At 39.3% G+C, this 17500-nt stretch overlaps 1 protein-coding gene across 8 annotated transcripts in view; it reads left to right on the top strand.

Annotated features, from left to right (window-relative positions):
* Positions 1-17351, top strand: part of LOC143039982 (uncharacterized) — a 448187-nt gene extending 430836 nt beyond the window's left edge. For 7 of the 8 annotated variants that reach the window (XM_076210488.1, XM_076210487.1, XM_076210493.1 and 4 more), the window contains 11 exons: positions 378-788; positions 898-1066; positions 1643-1779; positions 3361-3499; positions 3706-3911; positions 5158-5342; positions 5855-6089; positions 6356-6580; positions 11555-11740; positions 12068-12180; positions 15956-17351. In XM_076210488.1, coding sequence (XP_076066603.1) covers positions 378-788; positions 898-1066; positions 1643-1779; positions 3361-3499; positions 3706-3911; positions 5158-5342; positions 5855-6089; positions 6356-6580; positions 11555-11740; positions 12068-12180; positions 15956-16013 — 2064 coding nt within the window. In that variant the 3' untranslated portion in view covers positions 16014-17351. Of the gene's footprint in view, positions 1-377; positions 789-897; positions 1067-1642; positions 1780-3360; positions 3500-3705; positions 3912-5157; positions 5343-5854; positions 6090-6355; positions 7738-7957; positions 8041-11554; positions 11741-12067; positions 12181-15955 lie in introns of those variants that run through there. The other variant, XR_012967682.1, reaches the window with a different exon arrangement.
* The last annotated feature ends 149 nt before the right edge of the window (positions 17352-17500 follow it).

Below are 17500 nucleotides of genomic sequence, written 5' to 3'. Positions count from 1 at the left end.
ATATATATATATATATATATATATATATATATATATATATATATATATATATATATATATATATATATATATACACACACAATATTAGTGAATAAGAAATGGATACAAGAATAAATATATAAACAATTAAATAACCATAAAAGTAAATAGATAAATAGGTAAATGAAATTAATAAATAGTTAAATGAAATGTATAAAAACTAGTGAATAAATAGATGAATAAAGTAACTAAATAGATAAATCAAAAGAATATGTAATAAATAATATACAAGTAAATAGACGATAAGCCAAAATAAAAGTTGAATAAGTTGAAACCCCTCCAGAGGATTAAGCCATACCACAAAACTTTATTGTAAACGAGGTCTGTTCGTCTTCCAGGCAGTGAGCACCGAACCTTCGGAGTTCGACGAACAGAGTTCGGTGCCGAGTGACCTCGACGACGCTTCCCCCAGGAGTTCTCTCATCTGTAGCGAGCCCACCCCTCCTCCCTCCCGACATTTTATCCCTTCATCATGCACTTCTATCGTGCAAACATCCCTCCCACCGCCCATGCCCTCCTCCTCGTTCTCTTCCTCTTCATCCTCCCCGACTCCCTCCACGGTTGTGACACCGAGCGAGAGTGCCATGGTCGAAAACCGTGCCATGGTGACGTCACAGCAACAGCAGCAGCAGCAACAACAACAACAGCAGCAGCAACAGGAGTTTAAACAGGACCGGTGTTTTAAGATCGCCACGGAGCTGCTGCAAACGGAAAGAACTTACGTTCAGGTTCTTCATCTCATTGACCAGGTGAGTTTTCTTTGCACCTGTGACAACAGACTGGTTAATTGACTACATTTCAGTTATTTATTCCTAGTGCATTTGTCGCGAATCCTTCATTTGCATTTCATAATCACAGGAGTTCCAGTTCCGAGTGGACAACGAAAATCGGGCCCACCCTATGTTCCCCCAGGAGGTGCTGCCTCAAATGTTCTCCAATGTCAAAAGCATTTACAAGCTCCATCATGACTTCCTAATGCCCCAGCTTGAAGACAGGATGGTCCAGTGGCAACACTACAACAGAATTGGTGAGTGGGTTGTAGCATATCAGAGTATAATGTTGACAGCACAATCAATCTTATTGGGAAACTTCATGGGAGACTCTTGGGAGACCAGAGGATGTGATGGCTTTTGTCACACAGGAGGCATGGCCCACCTTCACCCAGACGTACTGGGGTATATCTAGTTGGATATAAAGAATGATAATCAGCATTAAAACAATATCAACACAGAACAGGGCTGACCACAGAATCAAATTGCCCCAGATGCAATCACCGCACAGAAAACACAGAACACATTCTACACTGACCTACAGTAGCTGTACCCAGACAGCAATTCAATATTTTTTCTTGAAGTGACATGTGGGTCAATCCTGTATTCATTACCAGTTACCTAGGAGCTGGGAGCCTCTTACAAGAGACCTGGGGCAACAGAATGACTGACTGAATATTTGTATTTAGTTGTTGAAACATTATGACAATACAATGAGGGTGGTAAGAGGACAGGAATAAATTGGAGTCAAGATGCCTGTCCTCCCTCTTCCTGTCCTTGTCATTTCCATTAAGGTTTTTGTTACTGTCTCATGCTTTCTTTCTCTTTGGCAGGTGACATCATGAAGAACTTTGCACCTTTCCTCAAGATGTACACCGAATATGTGCGCAATTTTGACAATGCCATGAACCTCATCAACCAATGGCAGGCCAAGTGTCCAAGGTTTGCTGCCATTATGGCAGAAATTCAGGTGAGGTCACACAGACACAGGGAATAGAGACTAACAGATAAAAAAGTCTTAGAGGGGTCAACACATACCCCCTTCAGACATGCTTGTGTATGAGGATTAACCAGAGCACATCAAGAGATTCTCATAAATGAATAAGTTAGAAAAATAAATATGGTCCATATATCCATACTAAAAGGCACATTTCCCAAACTTCTGTTTTTCACTTTTTTTTTATTCTTTAGTCTTTCCTCACACACACAGTAGTGATGACAAAATAGAATGGTGACCTCCCTTCAAAAATCAGCACCGACATTTCTCATCCCAGACAACTCTGAATCTAAGAAACAGCAGTAAAATTGAATGTGCAACTTCTCCCACTGGACAAAAACCCTAAGTTCTTGAACCACATTCTAGTATTTACATGTCCTTCAGCTTGCACATCAAGAATATAATGGTGAAAATCAACAAGAAAGTAAACATTCCAAGATTAGGAGCATATACAACTTTTGACTAGCAGAAGGAATCCCTAATCACAGTCTACAAACAGGCCTTCAGAACCACACTTGACTACACCTTAGCATGGTTCCCTACAATCAAGAAAACAAGACAATCTACAAGCTACACAAAATAAAGCATTCAAGATGATAATAGGATGCATTAAAAGCACCCCAATGGAAGATCTACGCATTGAAACCTAAAGTTTCTTCATAGTGATAGGCACACATTTTTATGCAAAAGGCCTCGGACCCACACATCCATTCCATTACATAACTCAAAATCAATCAATTGACTGCAACAAGAAAAAACATACTGGCAGCACACTATTCAAGCATCTCCAGCAACCTTCCTCCAACACATCCCTAAAAAATGCATATACCCTATATTCAGATTACAAAACAAGCACTTCAAGACCAGCCCCCCAAACTCCCTACTCCATAAACTTTTCCAGACATAAGCCAGACTGAGAAGTACCTACCTCCCATAATTAAGAACCACACCATCATGTCTGCATTCAGGTTACCATCCAGTTTTAAGAAAATAACAACACAGAATTGGCCTAGTTACAGTTGCAAATTCCCTCAGATGCAACCATCACACAGAAGATACCAAACACCTCAACATCCTTTGCCCTACTCTAGCTTGGTTCTGACAACAGCACAGTATCTCTTCTATGATTGACTTGTGGGCCAATCCAGCAGCTGTTGTCAATTACTTGGGAACTATGGATCTCTTGTAAGAGAGACCTGGGGTATGTCACTAAAGTTCCTAAAATATCAACTGCATAAAACATGCAGTTAGTAATCCATATAGGAAAGGTGGAGGAAATATAGTTACAGATGATCAAAAGAAGCCTTGAACTTGGTCCAGGGGTAGAATGTCAGTCCCTTGAAGATGCATATCCAGATGGGGGTGAGGGTGGAGTGATGACAGGTTTCGAAGAAGATCGAGCAGCAGGGACTGTTTCATATGTCCATCTTGCATGAGCACTTGTGGGAGTAAAAATATGATATAGCATAAGTGAATTGACAATATTTTCAGCATGTACAAATGTCAAAACTTGTTTGTAAACAAACTATAAATAATGATGAGTTTCCTTTGCAGCAAAGTGAAGCTTCAGGCAATTTGAGCTTGCAGCACCACATGCTCTCCCCCGTACAACGTATCCCTCGCTATGAACTTCTTCTCAAGGACTACCTCAAGAAACTGCCTGAAGACTCACCAGATAGAGACAATACTGAAAGTAAGTCAAGGGTGGTTTTTGGCACATTGAAAAAAGAGTTGGAATAAAGTCAATGGTGAATGTTTTGCATGAAGCTTTTTATTAATTTCTAAGAGCCATTTTGGGTAGTGAAAGTTCCCATAGATTTAACTTTATGCAGTCACCCATAGGACCTAATGAGCCAACTTGTTAGTATTTTGTAGAACTGAACTGACAATTTTTTTCAGGAGCCCTCAACCTTGTTTCCATGGCAGCTAACCATGCCAATGATGCCATGAAGAAGATTGATAAGTTTGAAAAACTACTTGAAATTCAGGAAAGTCTTGGTGGTGCAGTAGATCTGGTGTCTCCAACAAGGGAGCTAGTCAAGGAAGGGAAGATCATAAAAATTTCAGCTCGATCTGGGGACCATCAAGAACGATATTTGTTCTTGGTAAGTGGTGTACCATGTATATGGATAGTAAGACAAAAGACTGAAGGAATGGGTCATGCTGTTTGTTATTTATGATGTGACAAATGTGTAGTGGGAGGGGTTTCTCAGTTGGGCTGATGTTTTGGAGAGTCAAAAGATAGTATGAATTTGGGAATCAACCTTTGAATGCTTCTTCTGTCATCAGAAGTGCACTTGTTTTTGTTTGTGTTCAGAGGATCAGATGGTAGGTTGTAGATATTTAATTAGTTTGCTGCTAGTGAATTTTTTGTTGCATTCACAAAACAAAGCATTGAGAACAATATCTAGATGCATCTAAACCATTCCAGAAGAACATCAACACTTAGAAACCAAAATATGCCCCATAGAGCAATGTGTGAAAATGATAGGCACACAATTCTTTGCAAGAGCCTTGCAGCTCACCTATCCATTCCATCGCATAACATAAACATAACCAAGTGAATGCAACCAAAAAATTGCACCAGCATCTTAGTATCAAATATTTGCAACAGCCTACTACCTACATCTGACAACACATGCATAAAGAAATATATGCACTTGTATCACAAAACATACACTCCAAGACCAACCCCTAAAATCCATACTCCATTCCACCTAGACTTCAGCCTAACCAAAAATTCCAATCCATGATGGGCCACAACCCAGCTCTGAAATGGCATCAACAAAAAATAGGCCTGGACATGGAATCAAATTGCCCCAGATATAATCACCAAATACAAGACAAAGAACACCTCACCTGTACACTTCCCTACAAGCCTTACCCAGGCCAGCCCAATGAATATTGTGGGTTACTTGGGAGCTGTAATTCTCATGCATGAGAAACCTGGGGCAACAGTTTGATTGATTGAGAAATGTGTAAAACTATGGTTTGTACCAGGCAGAAGATACTCTGCATCCTGTGGTCTGATGGGGTTTTGTGTAGCCTCATAAACAATAGTCATTATGTCTTAAGCCATTAGAGGACAGGAACAGTTTTTCTATACTGAACAAATATATCTGGTATGAGCCACAACAAAATCATTAAAATGTATTCTTTACATTGCTGGGCTAATTGAGATAATTTTTTTAATTTGTTAGAAGGGAAATGGGTCTCTCAAAAGTTGAATAAGATTGTCTGGCACCAGTGGGATGAAAATTATAAAAAAGCCTGCAGACAGACCCGCTATAAGATGATGACAATGTATTAGTATGTACCTGTTCATTGGAAAAACTATATCTTCTTTTTCAGCTGACTGATTTACTATTATTGTGTTCACCACGTTTAATGGGTGCCCGAGTGATGAGTGGACCCCAGTACAGGCTTAGAGCACGCTATAATGTGGAGAATCTACAAGTTCTGGAGGGGGATAACTTGGAAACTGCCAACACCTTTTACATCAGAGATACCAACAAAACAGTTGAACTTTATACTCAGTAAGTATTTTGTTTTTGTTTCAGTAAAGGAATGAAGATTCTCCTTAATACTATGTCACACCACTTCTGTTGACAACCTATTCCTTAGTCAGTGGATGTGCTTAGAAAGATAAACCTACAATTTTTTTTTTGTATTTGTTTAGTCCTATGTTTCTAATGAAAGATGAATCTCATTATTCTTGAATATGAATTTCTTAAAAAATCAAAATGTGTATTCATTTAATTGTTGTATACTCAAAGGGAGCGATGCTTATAATTTCTCCAGTTCCCCAATTATTGTACCTCATTTTAAATTATTGTAAGATTCCAGCTTGGGTTATATCATCTATGCTCCTCTCTTGTCTTTGTAATTGTCTCCCTTTCTAAAAAATAATTCAGTGATGGTATTTTTTAACTACTTCCCATGTCTAATACTTTAAAAAAATTTAACTGAATTGTGCACAAATGTTTGTAGTTTTTTTTATTATTTGATGAATCCAATTTTGCATAATAGTATATTATTTCTATAACAGAACTATAGATGAAAAGGAAGCATGGTTGAAGGCACTCTTCAGGGCAATTCAGGAGACATACCAAAGGAAATCATCACTTAAATTACACCTCAATTCAGAGCAGAAGGCAATGGATGCAGACCTTGGGCAGAAACAGCCCACTTTGGTCAGGATGGACTCTGTATCAAAATGTATGGAGTGTAGCCACCAATTTACCATGGTCAGAAGAAAGCATCACTGTCGAGCTTGTGGAGCTGTAAGTTTATCTATCACATCCTACCTTTCTTAGGGACCAGTGATGGAAGCCTGCACAAGGCACTCCTTATTTACTTAATTATCTTTACTTAACTGTAGCATAGTCTGGTATTTCAGTTTACACAAATTTTGTTGTATATTTTTCATTTGATTCTGTAGTCTTCCAATATATGAAATTGTACTAGTAATTTCTGTGCTGATGATTATTTTGAATAATTAGATGTATGTACAGTTGGCTTAAGTATATCACATATGATAATTCCACAGGTGGTGTGCAGTAAGTGCTCTGGCTACAAAGTCTCGCTGGCATGGGCAAGTGGCAAGAGTGTGCGAGTATGTGGGTCCTGTTATACAGCGTTACAGGAGCTAACATCCACTGCTGCCACACCAACATCAGAGGGAGAAGATGAGAACTCTGATATAAACAGTCATAGTATCCGAAATTCTAAGGAATCATTGGATCTTAGTTTTAGAGCAAGAGGAGTGTTAGAGGTGTGTAGGAGTCCTGTATGCATGACTCTCCCATTATAGACTGAACAATTATATCCTTATTTGAATATATATTATAGATTATGATACAACATTCCATTTGGACTCAAAATAAGATAATATATTTTCTTTGTCACTTAATTATTTCAATAGATACCACAACATTGTAACCAAGTATGAAATTGAATTATTTAATTCCTTGGATTAAAAAGTGTAATGAGAAACAGATATTTGGGAATGGATGCTAAGAGAAGGTTGTATGAAAGAGTGATTGTGCTGACAGCAATGTATGGGACAGAAACATGGAACATAAGAGAGGAGAAGTTTGAATGTGTTTGAGATGAGGTGCCTGAGAAGTATGATAGGGGTTACTAGGCTGGATAGAGTGAGAAATGAGGAGGTGAGGAGGAGAACAGGGGTGGAAAGGGAGTTGGGAGATACGGTTGATGAAAGAGTGTTGGGATGGTTTGGACACATGGAAAGAATGAGTGAAGAAAGACTAGTAAAAGAGGTGTGGAAGGCAGATGTGGAAGGAGTGAACATGAGGGATCAACCTAGGATGAGGTGGATGGATGGGGTAAAAGGGGCTATGGGAAAGAGGGGAATATCTGTTGAGGAAGGACAGGAGAGGACAGAAGATATGGGTGAATGGAGAATGGTTGTATATTGATGATGCTGTGATGCATGAGGTGGAATGGGGGGGGGGGAGTATGTGTGAGAAATAATTTGACACAGCCCGAAGGAATTTCTCCCTGTTTTCTCTTTTTATGCATGATGGGATGGAGAAGGGGTGGTTGTCGTTTTAATGAAGGGGCCTTGCTGTGAATGTGCTGTGTCTTGCTTCTGACTCAGGGCAGTGGGCAAGATGCAGGGATGACCCATCATCCAGGAGGTGCCAAGATAAAAGGGAGGGAAGATGGTGGAGGGGAGTGAAATGTAATAGGGATGGAATGTGTGGGAGTGTTTTTTATACCTTTGTTTTTTGACTACCTCCCTTATAAGCGGGAAAAAAGCCTTTGGTATATGTATGTAATAGTAAGTGGTCACTTGTATATATTTACCACTTTTGTTGGGCACCCCTCTTATAAAGAGGAAAGGGCATTTGATAGATAGGTATACATACATATGCATATACCAAAAGGCCCTTTTCCCTTTTAAAGGTAGGTGGCCAGCCATGGCATACCTTCCACCTTTCTATATATATTGTATTCATTGAATCACAGCAATTTTTTCTTCTTCAGCTTCTTCTTTGGTACAACTGTCACCTAGTCCATTTTGTGGTTTTGGTTATAATATCTTAGCTTTCATTTATAATACCAATGCCTACTTGTATAGCTATACATTCACTACTAGCTAATCTAGTATCTAGACCAAGGAGAGGTCACAAACCCATTGTCAGAAGACTGGAAAAATGCTGATATCATACCTATTTATAAAGGAGGAAATAAAGAAGACTCAACAAATTACAGACTGGTTTTCCTTACAAGCACAGTAGCTAAAATCTGTGAAAAAGTTATAAAAAGTAGATGGGTAAAACATTTGGAGGAGAATAATATCATGAATCCAAGACAATTTGGTTTTAGACAGGGAAGATCATGCACCACAACCTTGATCTGCTTTTACTCAAGATTACTAGACATAATACAGGAAAGGGAAGGAGGAGCCGATTGCCCTTTCCTAGATATACAAAAACTTTTTGATAAAGTCATTCAGAAAAAAACTATTAAAGCTGGACACCATAGGAGGGATACAAGGTAAACTACTGAAGTGGATGGAAGTAAAATGAGAGTGGTGCTCAGAGACAAGACCTCTACTTGGGAAGAGGTAATTAGTGGATTCCCACAAGGATCAGTGCTGGCTCCAATAATGTTTGCTATTTATGTGAATGACATAGACGAGGGAGTGGAATGTTATATGAGCTTGTTTGCAGATGATGCAAACTGTTAAAGAAAGTGAGTACTGTAACGGACTGCGAATCATTACAGAGAGATCCAAACAGGGTTTGGGAATGGAGTCAGAAGTGGGAAGTGGAATTCAACACTAAAAAATGTAGCATAATGGAGTTCAGAAAAAGTGAAAAAAAAGGATATCACAAAGATGTAAAATTGGTGAAAAAGACCTGGGAGTGATCATCACAAAAGATGTCCCCTGGCAAACATATCAACAAAATTGTTGGTAAAACCTATAACTTACTAAGAGCAATAAAAGTGGCTTTTACCTACTTGGATGAGGAAATGGTAAAGAAAATGCTAGTCACAATGATAAGGCCTAAATTGGAGTAAGCAGCAACACTCTGGTCACCCAGTGCAAAAAAGAATATAAAGATTGAGAGAATCCAGAGAGCAGCTACTAGGATGGCCCCAGAACTATCAAAACTCTCATATGAAAGATTGTTAAAATTGGAGTTGTTGAATCTGGAACAGAGGAGAGATGTAACTTGTTGACCATCTACAGAATTATGAAAGGCATGGAGATCCTTGGCAGGACTTATTAAATTGGGATAAGAGAAACACAAGAGGACATGGAAAAAAGCTTAAAAAGGACAATTATAGAAGGGACCTGGAAAAGAACTGCTTTCCCCATAGAGTGGTAGATGTATGGAACACATTGGATGAAAAAACAGTGTGCAAAAACTATACAAGCATTTAAGAGCAAACTGGATATGGAGAGATACAAAGACAGGACACCACAAGTTTAGCTCCCTCTTCCCATAACATACAACTAAGTACAACTAGGTAAATACTAAGAGGACTTCTTACCCTCAGAAATAATGTGATAAAAAGAATAGTGTAAATGTCCTTAAATCTCACATATACATATGTAGTGCCACCTCTGACACCCAAAATATGTAGTGCCAGAATGACTACTACAATTGTAATAATGAATGGTTGGGCGAGATGTATAGTACGCCTTCATAAAATCGTGTTCAATCAAGAGTACCAAGTATGTGGATGACAATTAATCAAATATATATAACACTATTTGACTGGAAAAATCATGTTCATCAGAATTGTTCTGATTGGTTATCACTAGATGGTGTTCGTGCTCACTGCCACCATCCCAATCACTATATATATTAGAACATGTGGCGACTCATGACCAACACATAATTTTATTCCATTCTACCCCTTTTAGGCCATTTTTGGTGTTAATTATGTTTGCAGAATCCAGTTTAGGTTAATTAAAGGAAATTACAAGTTTATAATCAGTTGATTTACAGATCTGTGATGTACAAATTTAATAAATTATACAAAATAAAATAAGTAATATGTAATATATTTTCCATCACAGAAGACACAGTTGATTTAAACTGTAGTAAATGAACCAAATACCTTACACTGGATTATTGTTTATGAAACAGTTATGAACAAAAGAGGTAACATGTATGGGGGTTAAGTATTGAATGGACTGGAGGCCCCAATGGCTTGACTGAAACATTAAGGTATTACACTTGCTAACTGTCCAGCCATCATATTTAATATTTGCTTTACCCCTAATAACCTATGCTAATCTAATCCTAAAAGATTTACTTCATCTTTGGGAGAGATCACTTTATTGTTTGGAAAGAGCACTTTTGGCCAAATTCACTTTCACAATTGCTCAACTATATTCATATAGCCTATTACAAATTATTCTCGATCACCACTGTCCAATCTACCTGTGTCTGTGGGTGTTTGTGTACACTCTCCTCATTTTCACTGTTAGGAAGGGGTTTTCAACTCGGATTACCCATGTCCACACATGAAACACAGCATACTTAGTGAACGTGTTTGTATCTCTGTACAAAACACAGACTACCACTTCATAATGCAATTCAAGGCTCCATTACCTTGTTTCGTGATGTAACCTATGAGCTAAAAATCTTGAAAATATTCCTCTAATGGAATCCTGAACTGTAGGAGGGGGGGATTTTTCTCCATCTAAAATTAAGTTTCCTAGTCTATGCTTACATATGAATATATCCTCATGACATCATGGAGGAGTGGAGTGAAAGCTGTAATGCCCAAAATACCATGCATATGATTTTGCATGTAGGATCTTTGAGAAAAATGCAAATAAACAAAAATTAATACTCAACTTCTTGGCCTTACACACATATTCATTATGTAAGTACTGACAGCACTGTATGGGGCAGATATATGGAACATAAGAGAGGAAGAGTTTAAATATGTTTGAGATGAAATGTCTGAGAAGTATGGTAGGGGTTACTAGGCTGGATATAGTGAAATGGGGAGGTGTGGAGGAGAGTGGGGGTGAAAAAGGAATTGGGAGATAGGGTTGATGAAAGAGTATTGGGATGGTTTAGACACATGGAAAGAGTGAGTGAGGAAAGATAAGTAAAACAAGTGTGGAAGGCAGAGGTTGATGAGGGTGAACAGGAGGGGGCAACTGAGGATGATTTGGATGGATGGAGTAAAAGGGGTGTTGAGAAAGAGAGAGAGATGTCTGTTGAGGAAGGAAGGGAGAAGACAAAAGATAGGAGTGAGTGGAGAATGGTTATATATGGATGATGCTGTGATACATGGAAGGGAGTGGGTGGGGGATGGGAGGGATTAGGAAAAGGTTGTATGAATGATATTTGATGCAGCCCAAAGGGATTTCTCCCCATTTTCTCTTTCTCTGCATGAGGGGATGGATGGGGTGCCACCAATTAAATGAAGCATCCTTACTGTGGATATGCTGTGTCATGCTGCACTGCCTCTGACCCAGGACAATGGGCAAGATGCAGGGATGACCCATCATCCAGGAGGAGCCAAGGAAAGAGTGAGGGAGGGAGGAATGGTGAATGGGAATGGAGTGGGAGGGAATGAAATGGGTGGGAGAGGAATTATGCCTTTTGGCTTTTGTTACCTCCCTTGTATGAGGGAATAAGCCCTTGGTACATGTAACTAAACAGACTAAAATGAATATAAACCACTCCACTAAAACTTAATCTTCCTGTTCCACTAAAACTTAATCTTCCTGTTATCTCTTTAGGTGTCAGCTAAAATGCAGGGTGCAGTAATTCAAGGTTTTCTTCAGCTCAAGACACATCGTAAATCTTGGGTGAAGCGGTGGTTTGCTTTGCACCGTGATTTTGTTCTCTATTCGTTTAAGACAGAAACTGATGACCTAGCCCTAACTGCCACCCCAGTTCCTGGCTTCACTGTTGTAGCCCTCCAGGTACAGTATATTGCTGTGTGTACAGCTAAACAGTTATCACCAATTATAATTTGTATTTCTTTAGGTGTTCAAGACATCAATCATTTCCTCCCTTTATCTGTCTTTTCCCTCTTTTTTTTCTCAATTCTCTCTTTACCTTTTTTGTCCTTTCTCTCTGACTAGTAACTGCTATTATCCTCTTATGAATTAGTTACTTAGAAACTGCCTCACTCACACAAAACGCAATTTATTTTTATTTATTAAATTTTGCTATGAAAGAAATTTACTTTTGCCATAGAAACCTGTGGAGTGTTTAGTTTGTTCCATTAAGCAAGCATCTACTTACAGGGTGCCAAGTCAGATAGTGGCATTGGTGAGAAAGAGAGGCAACGTTGCTTCCGTCTTCATCATTGCAAGAAGCAATACATTTTCCAGGCGGCTTCCAGGGATGAATGTGAAAGGTAAGACTAACTGGATCAATCATTCTGTTGCCCTAGATAGAATTGTCTATCTATATAATAAAAGCTTTTTTTCCCCTTTCAAAGGAGGTAGCCAAGTCAGAGGCACCTATTCCCATCCATTTCACTCCCACCACCCCCTCCACCCCTCCCATCTCAGCTCCTCATGGATGATGGGTCATCCCTGCATCTGCCAACTGCTCTGGGTCAAATGCAATGCAGCAAGACACAGTACATCCACAGCAAGGCTGCTTCACTTAATTGGCGAGCCCCCTCTCTGTCCCCTCATGCAGAAAAAGAGAAGACAGGGAGAAATCCCTTTGGGCTGTGTCAAAATATCATTCACACATAAGCACCCCCTAAACCCCCATTCCCCACTGTCCTTTCCTTGCATAACAGTATCATCCATACACTCCACACATCCCTATCTCTTGCCTTCTCCCTTTCTTGCTCAAGAGACATTCCCCTCTTGCTGAACACCCCCATTCATCCTATCCATGCATCTCATCCTCAGTCATCCCCTCAAGTTCACTCCCTCCACCTCTGCCTTCCACACCTCTTTTACTAATCTTTCATCACTCATTCTTTCCATGTGTCCGAACTATCCCAATACTGTTTCATCAGCTCTATCTGCCATCTCCTTTTCCACTCCTGCTCTCCTCCTCACCTCCTCGTTTCTCACTCTATCCAACCTAGTAACCCCTACCATACTTCTCAGACATTTCATCTCAAACACATTTAAACTTTTCCTCTCTGCCTCTCTTAAATTCCAAGTCTCTGTTCCATACAATATCATCAGTGCAATCACCCCTCCATACAATCTCCTCTTTGGATCTATTCCCTGTTGCCTATTTCTCATGACACTTTTTAATCCCCAAGGCATTTACTTGCTCTTCTCAATCTACAGTTTACCTCCATTTCCATTCCTCCCTTTCCTGCCACATGTGACCCCAAATACCTAAAGCTATCCACTTCCTCCAACCTCTCTCCTTTTAGATTTACTTCCAACTCACTGCCACCCTCTACCCTTGTACCTCTCATCACCTTTCTTTTACCCACACTTACCTTCAACTTTCTCCTATTGCATTCCTTCCCTAACTCTATCATTAACTTCCTTAATTCTTCTTTTGATCCTGCCACAAGTTAAATGTCATCAGCTAACAACAACTGGCTCACCTCCCACTTATCTCCATTTTCTTTAACCATCTCCAGTTCCCTACCCATCACCCTTGCCTTTACCTCACACACCACCCTATCCATGTACACATTGAACAGCCATGGTGGCATGACACATCCCTGGCACAGTCCTACCTTTACCTCAAACCACTCGCTCACTACCTTTTCCAATTTAACACAGGCTCTACTACACTTATAAAACCTATGACTGCCCTTAACAGCTTTGCTTCTAATATATCTGCAAAAATTCCCACAATGCCTTCCTATATACCCTGTCATGAGCCTTTATCAAATCCATTAGGCCTAAAAAACATCTTTACCTTTTCTTAAAGCTTTCTCACATATCTGCCTTTCCACAAAAATCTGATCCACACAACCCCTACCTTTCCTAAACCCATACTGTTCCTCGCCAATTACTCTGTACCTCTCCTAAACCTCTCAGTTGAAACCCTCCCATTAGCCTTCCCAATTACACTCAATAAACTGATCCCTCTGAAACTACTACACTCACACTTGTCCCCCTTTCCATTGTAAAGCAGAGCAATACAGGCACTCCTCCAGTCCTTAGGCACTCTACCCTCCTTCAGACATGCATTAAACAACCTCACTATTACTGTACCTCCTTTCTTCAGAAACTCTGCATGACATCCATCTAACCCAGGTGCCTTACCTATTCTCATCATTTTCAGAGCTACATTTATCTCATCTTTTCTTATTTCTCCATTTTCCTCTCCCATCACTGTTATCTTCTTAGTACCTCCCACTGGTACCACCAGTTCATCTTATCCTCCTCCACATTCACCAATTCTCCAAAGTACTCTGTGCACCTTCCCCTTACAGCCACCTTTTCCATTAAGATCTGTCCATCTGCACCTTTTACCTTTCTTCTTTACTTGACTCTCCTCCCCTTCCTCTTTTAATTTCCTCCCAACACATATTTTTATTGCTTTCAAAATTTTCTGTTATACTGTTTCTCCATTTTGCATCTGTTTTCCTTTTTCCTCCTTTATCTTTTGTTTTCCTTTCTTCTTTTTTCTTTATATCTCTCATATTTTCTCTCATCCTACTTTGCAACCAGTCCCTGAATGCTCACTTCTCTTCTACCTTCTTCATTTCATCTTCCCACCACTCACTACCTTTTCTTCTATTCTCTACCATCCTCCTAGTTCTACATGCCATCTTTGCACACCTTGTCACTTCCTCCTTGAAACACCCCCATTCCACTACTTACTTCCACTCTATCCTTCACCACCTTCCACACTTCTCTCAGCTTCTCCTTGTACTCCTGCTCTCCTTTTTCTTCTCATTTAAAGAGCTTGCTCTAAGTACCTCTCTATTTTACACTCTTTTCCTCGTCACCTATCCTCCATTCTCAACTTACTTTATAAAAATTATCTGATATTCCCCCACTCTCTCTCCTTATAACATGGACATCTAAGTCTTCCTACACTTTTCCTAGATACCACTACATAGTCCATTAATGGCTTATCAGTCATCATTCCACCTACCACCCTCTCCCATGTGTACTTATGCTTGGCTTTCTAACCATAATGTTAGCTATCATCAACTCTCTAAACACATCTTCACCATTAAATCATCACTATGATTTTTACCAGGCACTGTACACTTCCCAACAACTCCATCTATTGGTTCATGCCCTATTCTAGCATTGAGATCTCCCAATACCACTACATTGACATTCCTTCCAAAACTCTATCTAAAGGAAGAGATATGGTGGTGGTGCCAGGGTAAGACAAGGGTAGGTCAGTGTAGGATGAGGTGTTCTGTATCTTCTGTATGAACTAAAGCAGAGAAGGTGCCACAGAGACTGCACATATAAAGAAATATATCCATTAGTCTATGATAAGAGAGCATCAATCATCTTTCCTCTGAGTCATCTTTAGTTTCATTTACAACTGACACAAGGCCTGGCAACATGTCTTGAATGTTTTTGTTATTGCTCACATGTCAGGTTGTAAACAGAAATTTCCAGAGATAGCCCTGTGTTATGTACAGAACCTTTTTCAGTGCCATACTATTGAATATCTTAGTCCAGTGTTTAATGCAATGCTGGATGAATGTGAGATTTCATCAGCTTGTGCGCATTATGCAATGAGAAATGCAGGCATAAATATGAAACATAAGCACTATTTTCATTGGTAAGGTACATTAGAGTTGGGTCCTCAACTTGCTTCATAGTAACACTATCTGTATACCAAAAGGTTTCTTCCTCCTTACAAGGGAGGTACCCAACCAAGGAATGCACCCACCCTCTACTCATTCAACACCCATTTGTTTCCCTTTTGAAAAATCTCTTAGCTCCTTGTGGATGAAGGGCCAGGTCAAGTCATAGTAACACAAAATTGGAATTGTAGCATAATTTGACTGATATGGTCTTGGTTCCCATATTTCTTAATATACTAAGGATATATTATTACTATTTTTTTCATATACAGTATTTGAAATGAGTACAATGTTCAGTGAAAAAAAGAGATTAGAGTAAGAGAATTTTACATCTGAATGAGACAGGAGTTGTGTGCTTCTTTGAATTTATATGACATACATATATATCTTCTCACTTGTTGAATGGTTTCTTTTCCAGATGGGTAACATCCCTTCAGAAGGCATCCCGTGCTGAACTACCCTCACCTGTCCAATGACGAGAGAGACAAGTGATCGAGGCCCTAATCACATGTCTGTGAGTAGATGCACACACACACCACTACACATCACAAACACAAAACACATACATAAAAAACAAAGTAACATTAAAACCAATTTCCTATTCTAACCATTTTAATGATGCATCTTGTAGCATTTGATTTTTTTTTTTATCTTCTAGAATCCTTTTGTGTAAACTATTATGCCCTAGAATTGTTTGTGTTTGGAAGAAATCATGGAATTTGTGGGTTTACATATGTATGATACATATATAACAAAAGAGTCTTTTTCACTTTATAAGGGTGATAACTAAGTCAAAGCACACACCTACCCACTCCCCATCCAAACCTATCTAGACCCTATCAATCCTTATCCCCTGCCCCCTCTAGAACAGAGACCTGGTCCTCATCTGCTGCATAGAACCATCTGTCTTTAGACAGAACAAGAACCATCAATGATGTCACTATATTAAAGGGGTTGAAATAAAGATTAGCTTAAAGTAAGATCTTATTTTAATCCCTTAATGACCAGTGGTTCCTCTAAGCTAAATAAAATAATTTTGTGTTAACAAAACAAAATCATTGAACAGAACAGAAATCACTGGCCCTTAATAGGTTGATAGAGATAACTTTTAGCCTTTCAAGGACCAGAGCTCCTTTTAAACTGATTAAATTTACTTGGTGTTAGTCAAAATAACAGTAATAATAGTAATAATTGTTACCTTGAGTTCCTTTGACTAGAAACCCACAGCCTCACAGTAGTCAGCAGTGGTCCCTGGGCACACCCAAAGGTCCTCCAGGAAGATATACTAGACTGTTTTCTGTGTTGAGTTAACATGGGTCATTTTCTGTCACTGGCTGGTAGAAGAAAGAGAGAGGGAGAAGTTGGCAGCTACATTCTTGTATAAAAAGGTGGAGGAACAATAGTTAAAACTGATAGAGATCTTGGGTCTGATCTGAAGACAGAGGCTGATGGAATTTAAAGATGAGCAGCAGGGAGATGAATCTCTCCAAAGCCAATCCTGTAGGACCACTTGTAGGTCCCCAAAATTAGTTCCTTATCCAGAACAAAAATATTGAAGATGACAGGATGCTCGCTGGCCATGCAGGTTAGGACATCATAACATGTGGTAAAGGTCAAGAGGATAGCTGTTTGAACCCTGTCACTGGCAAGTTGAACTAAGGGAATAGTTCATAAAATACCACACTACAAAGTCCTCTGTAAGGGGCACCGTCCTAGCCTCCTGATTAGGGGGAGTTTGTGATGTTAAACCAAATAAAAAATCAAAATAATTTTCATTGATAAGACACGTGTACACATCCCAAAGCAATCCAAATGATAGTAGTTAATATTATGAATGTGACATTAAAAATAATTATATTCTATTACCAGTAACCAGTACTTCTGGCCTTGGGAACAATGTAGCATCAAGGTGGAGTCATAGTAATAAATGTTGCCTTGATTGTTCCTTGCTGCATTTCCTCTG

This window comes from Oratosquilla oratoria, chromosome 27 (assembly GCF_046742065.1).
Source record: "Oratosquilla oratoria isolate Oo_2021 chromosome 27, ASM4674206v1, whole genome shotgun sequence".
In the NCBI taxonomy this organism is placed as follows: Eukaryota; Metazoa; Arthropoda; class Malacostraca; order Stomatopoda; family Squillidae; genus Oratosquilla; species Oratosquilla oratoria.
The sequence above is the reverse complement of the archived record's forward strand: the minus strand, read 5'-3'. Positions and strand labels throughout refer to the sequence as shown.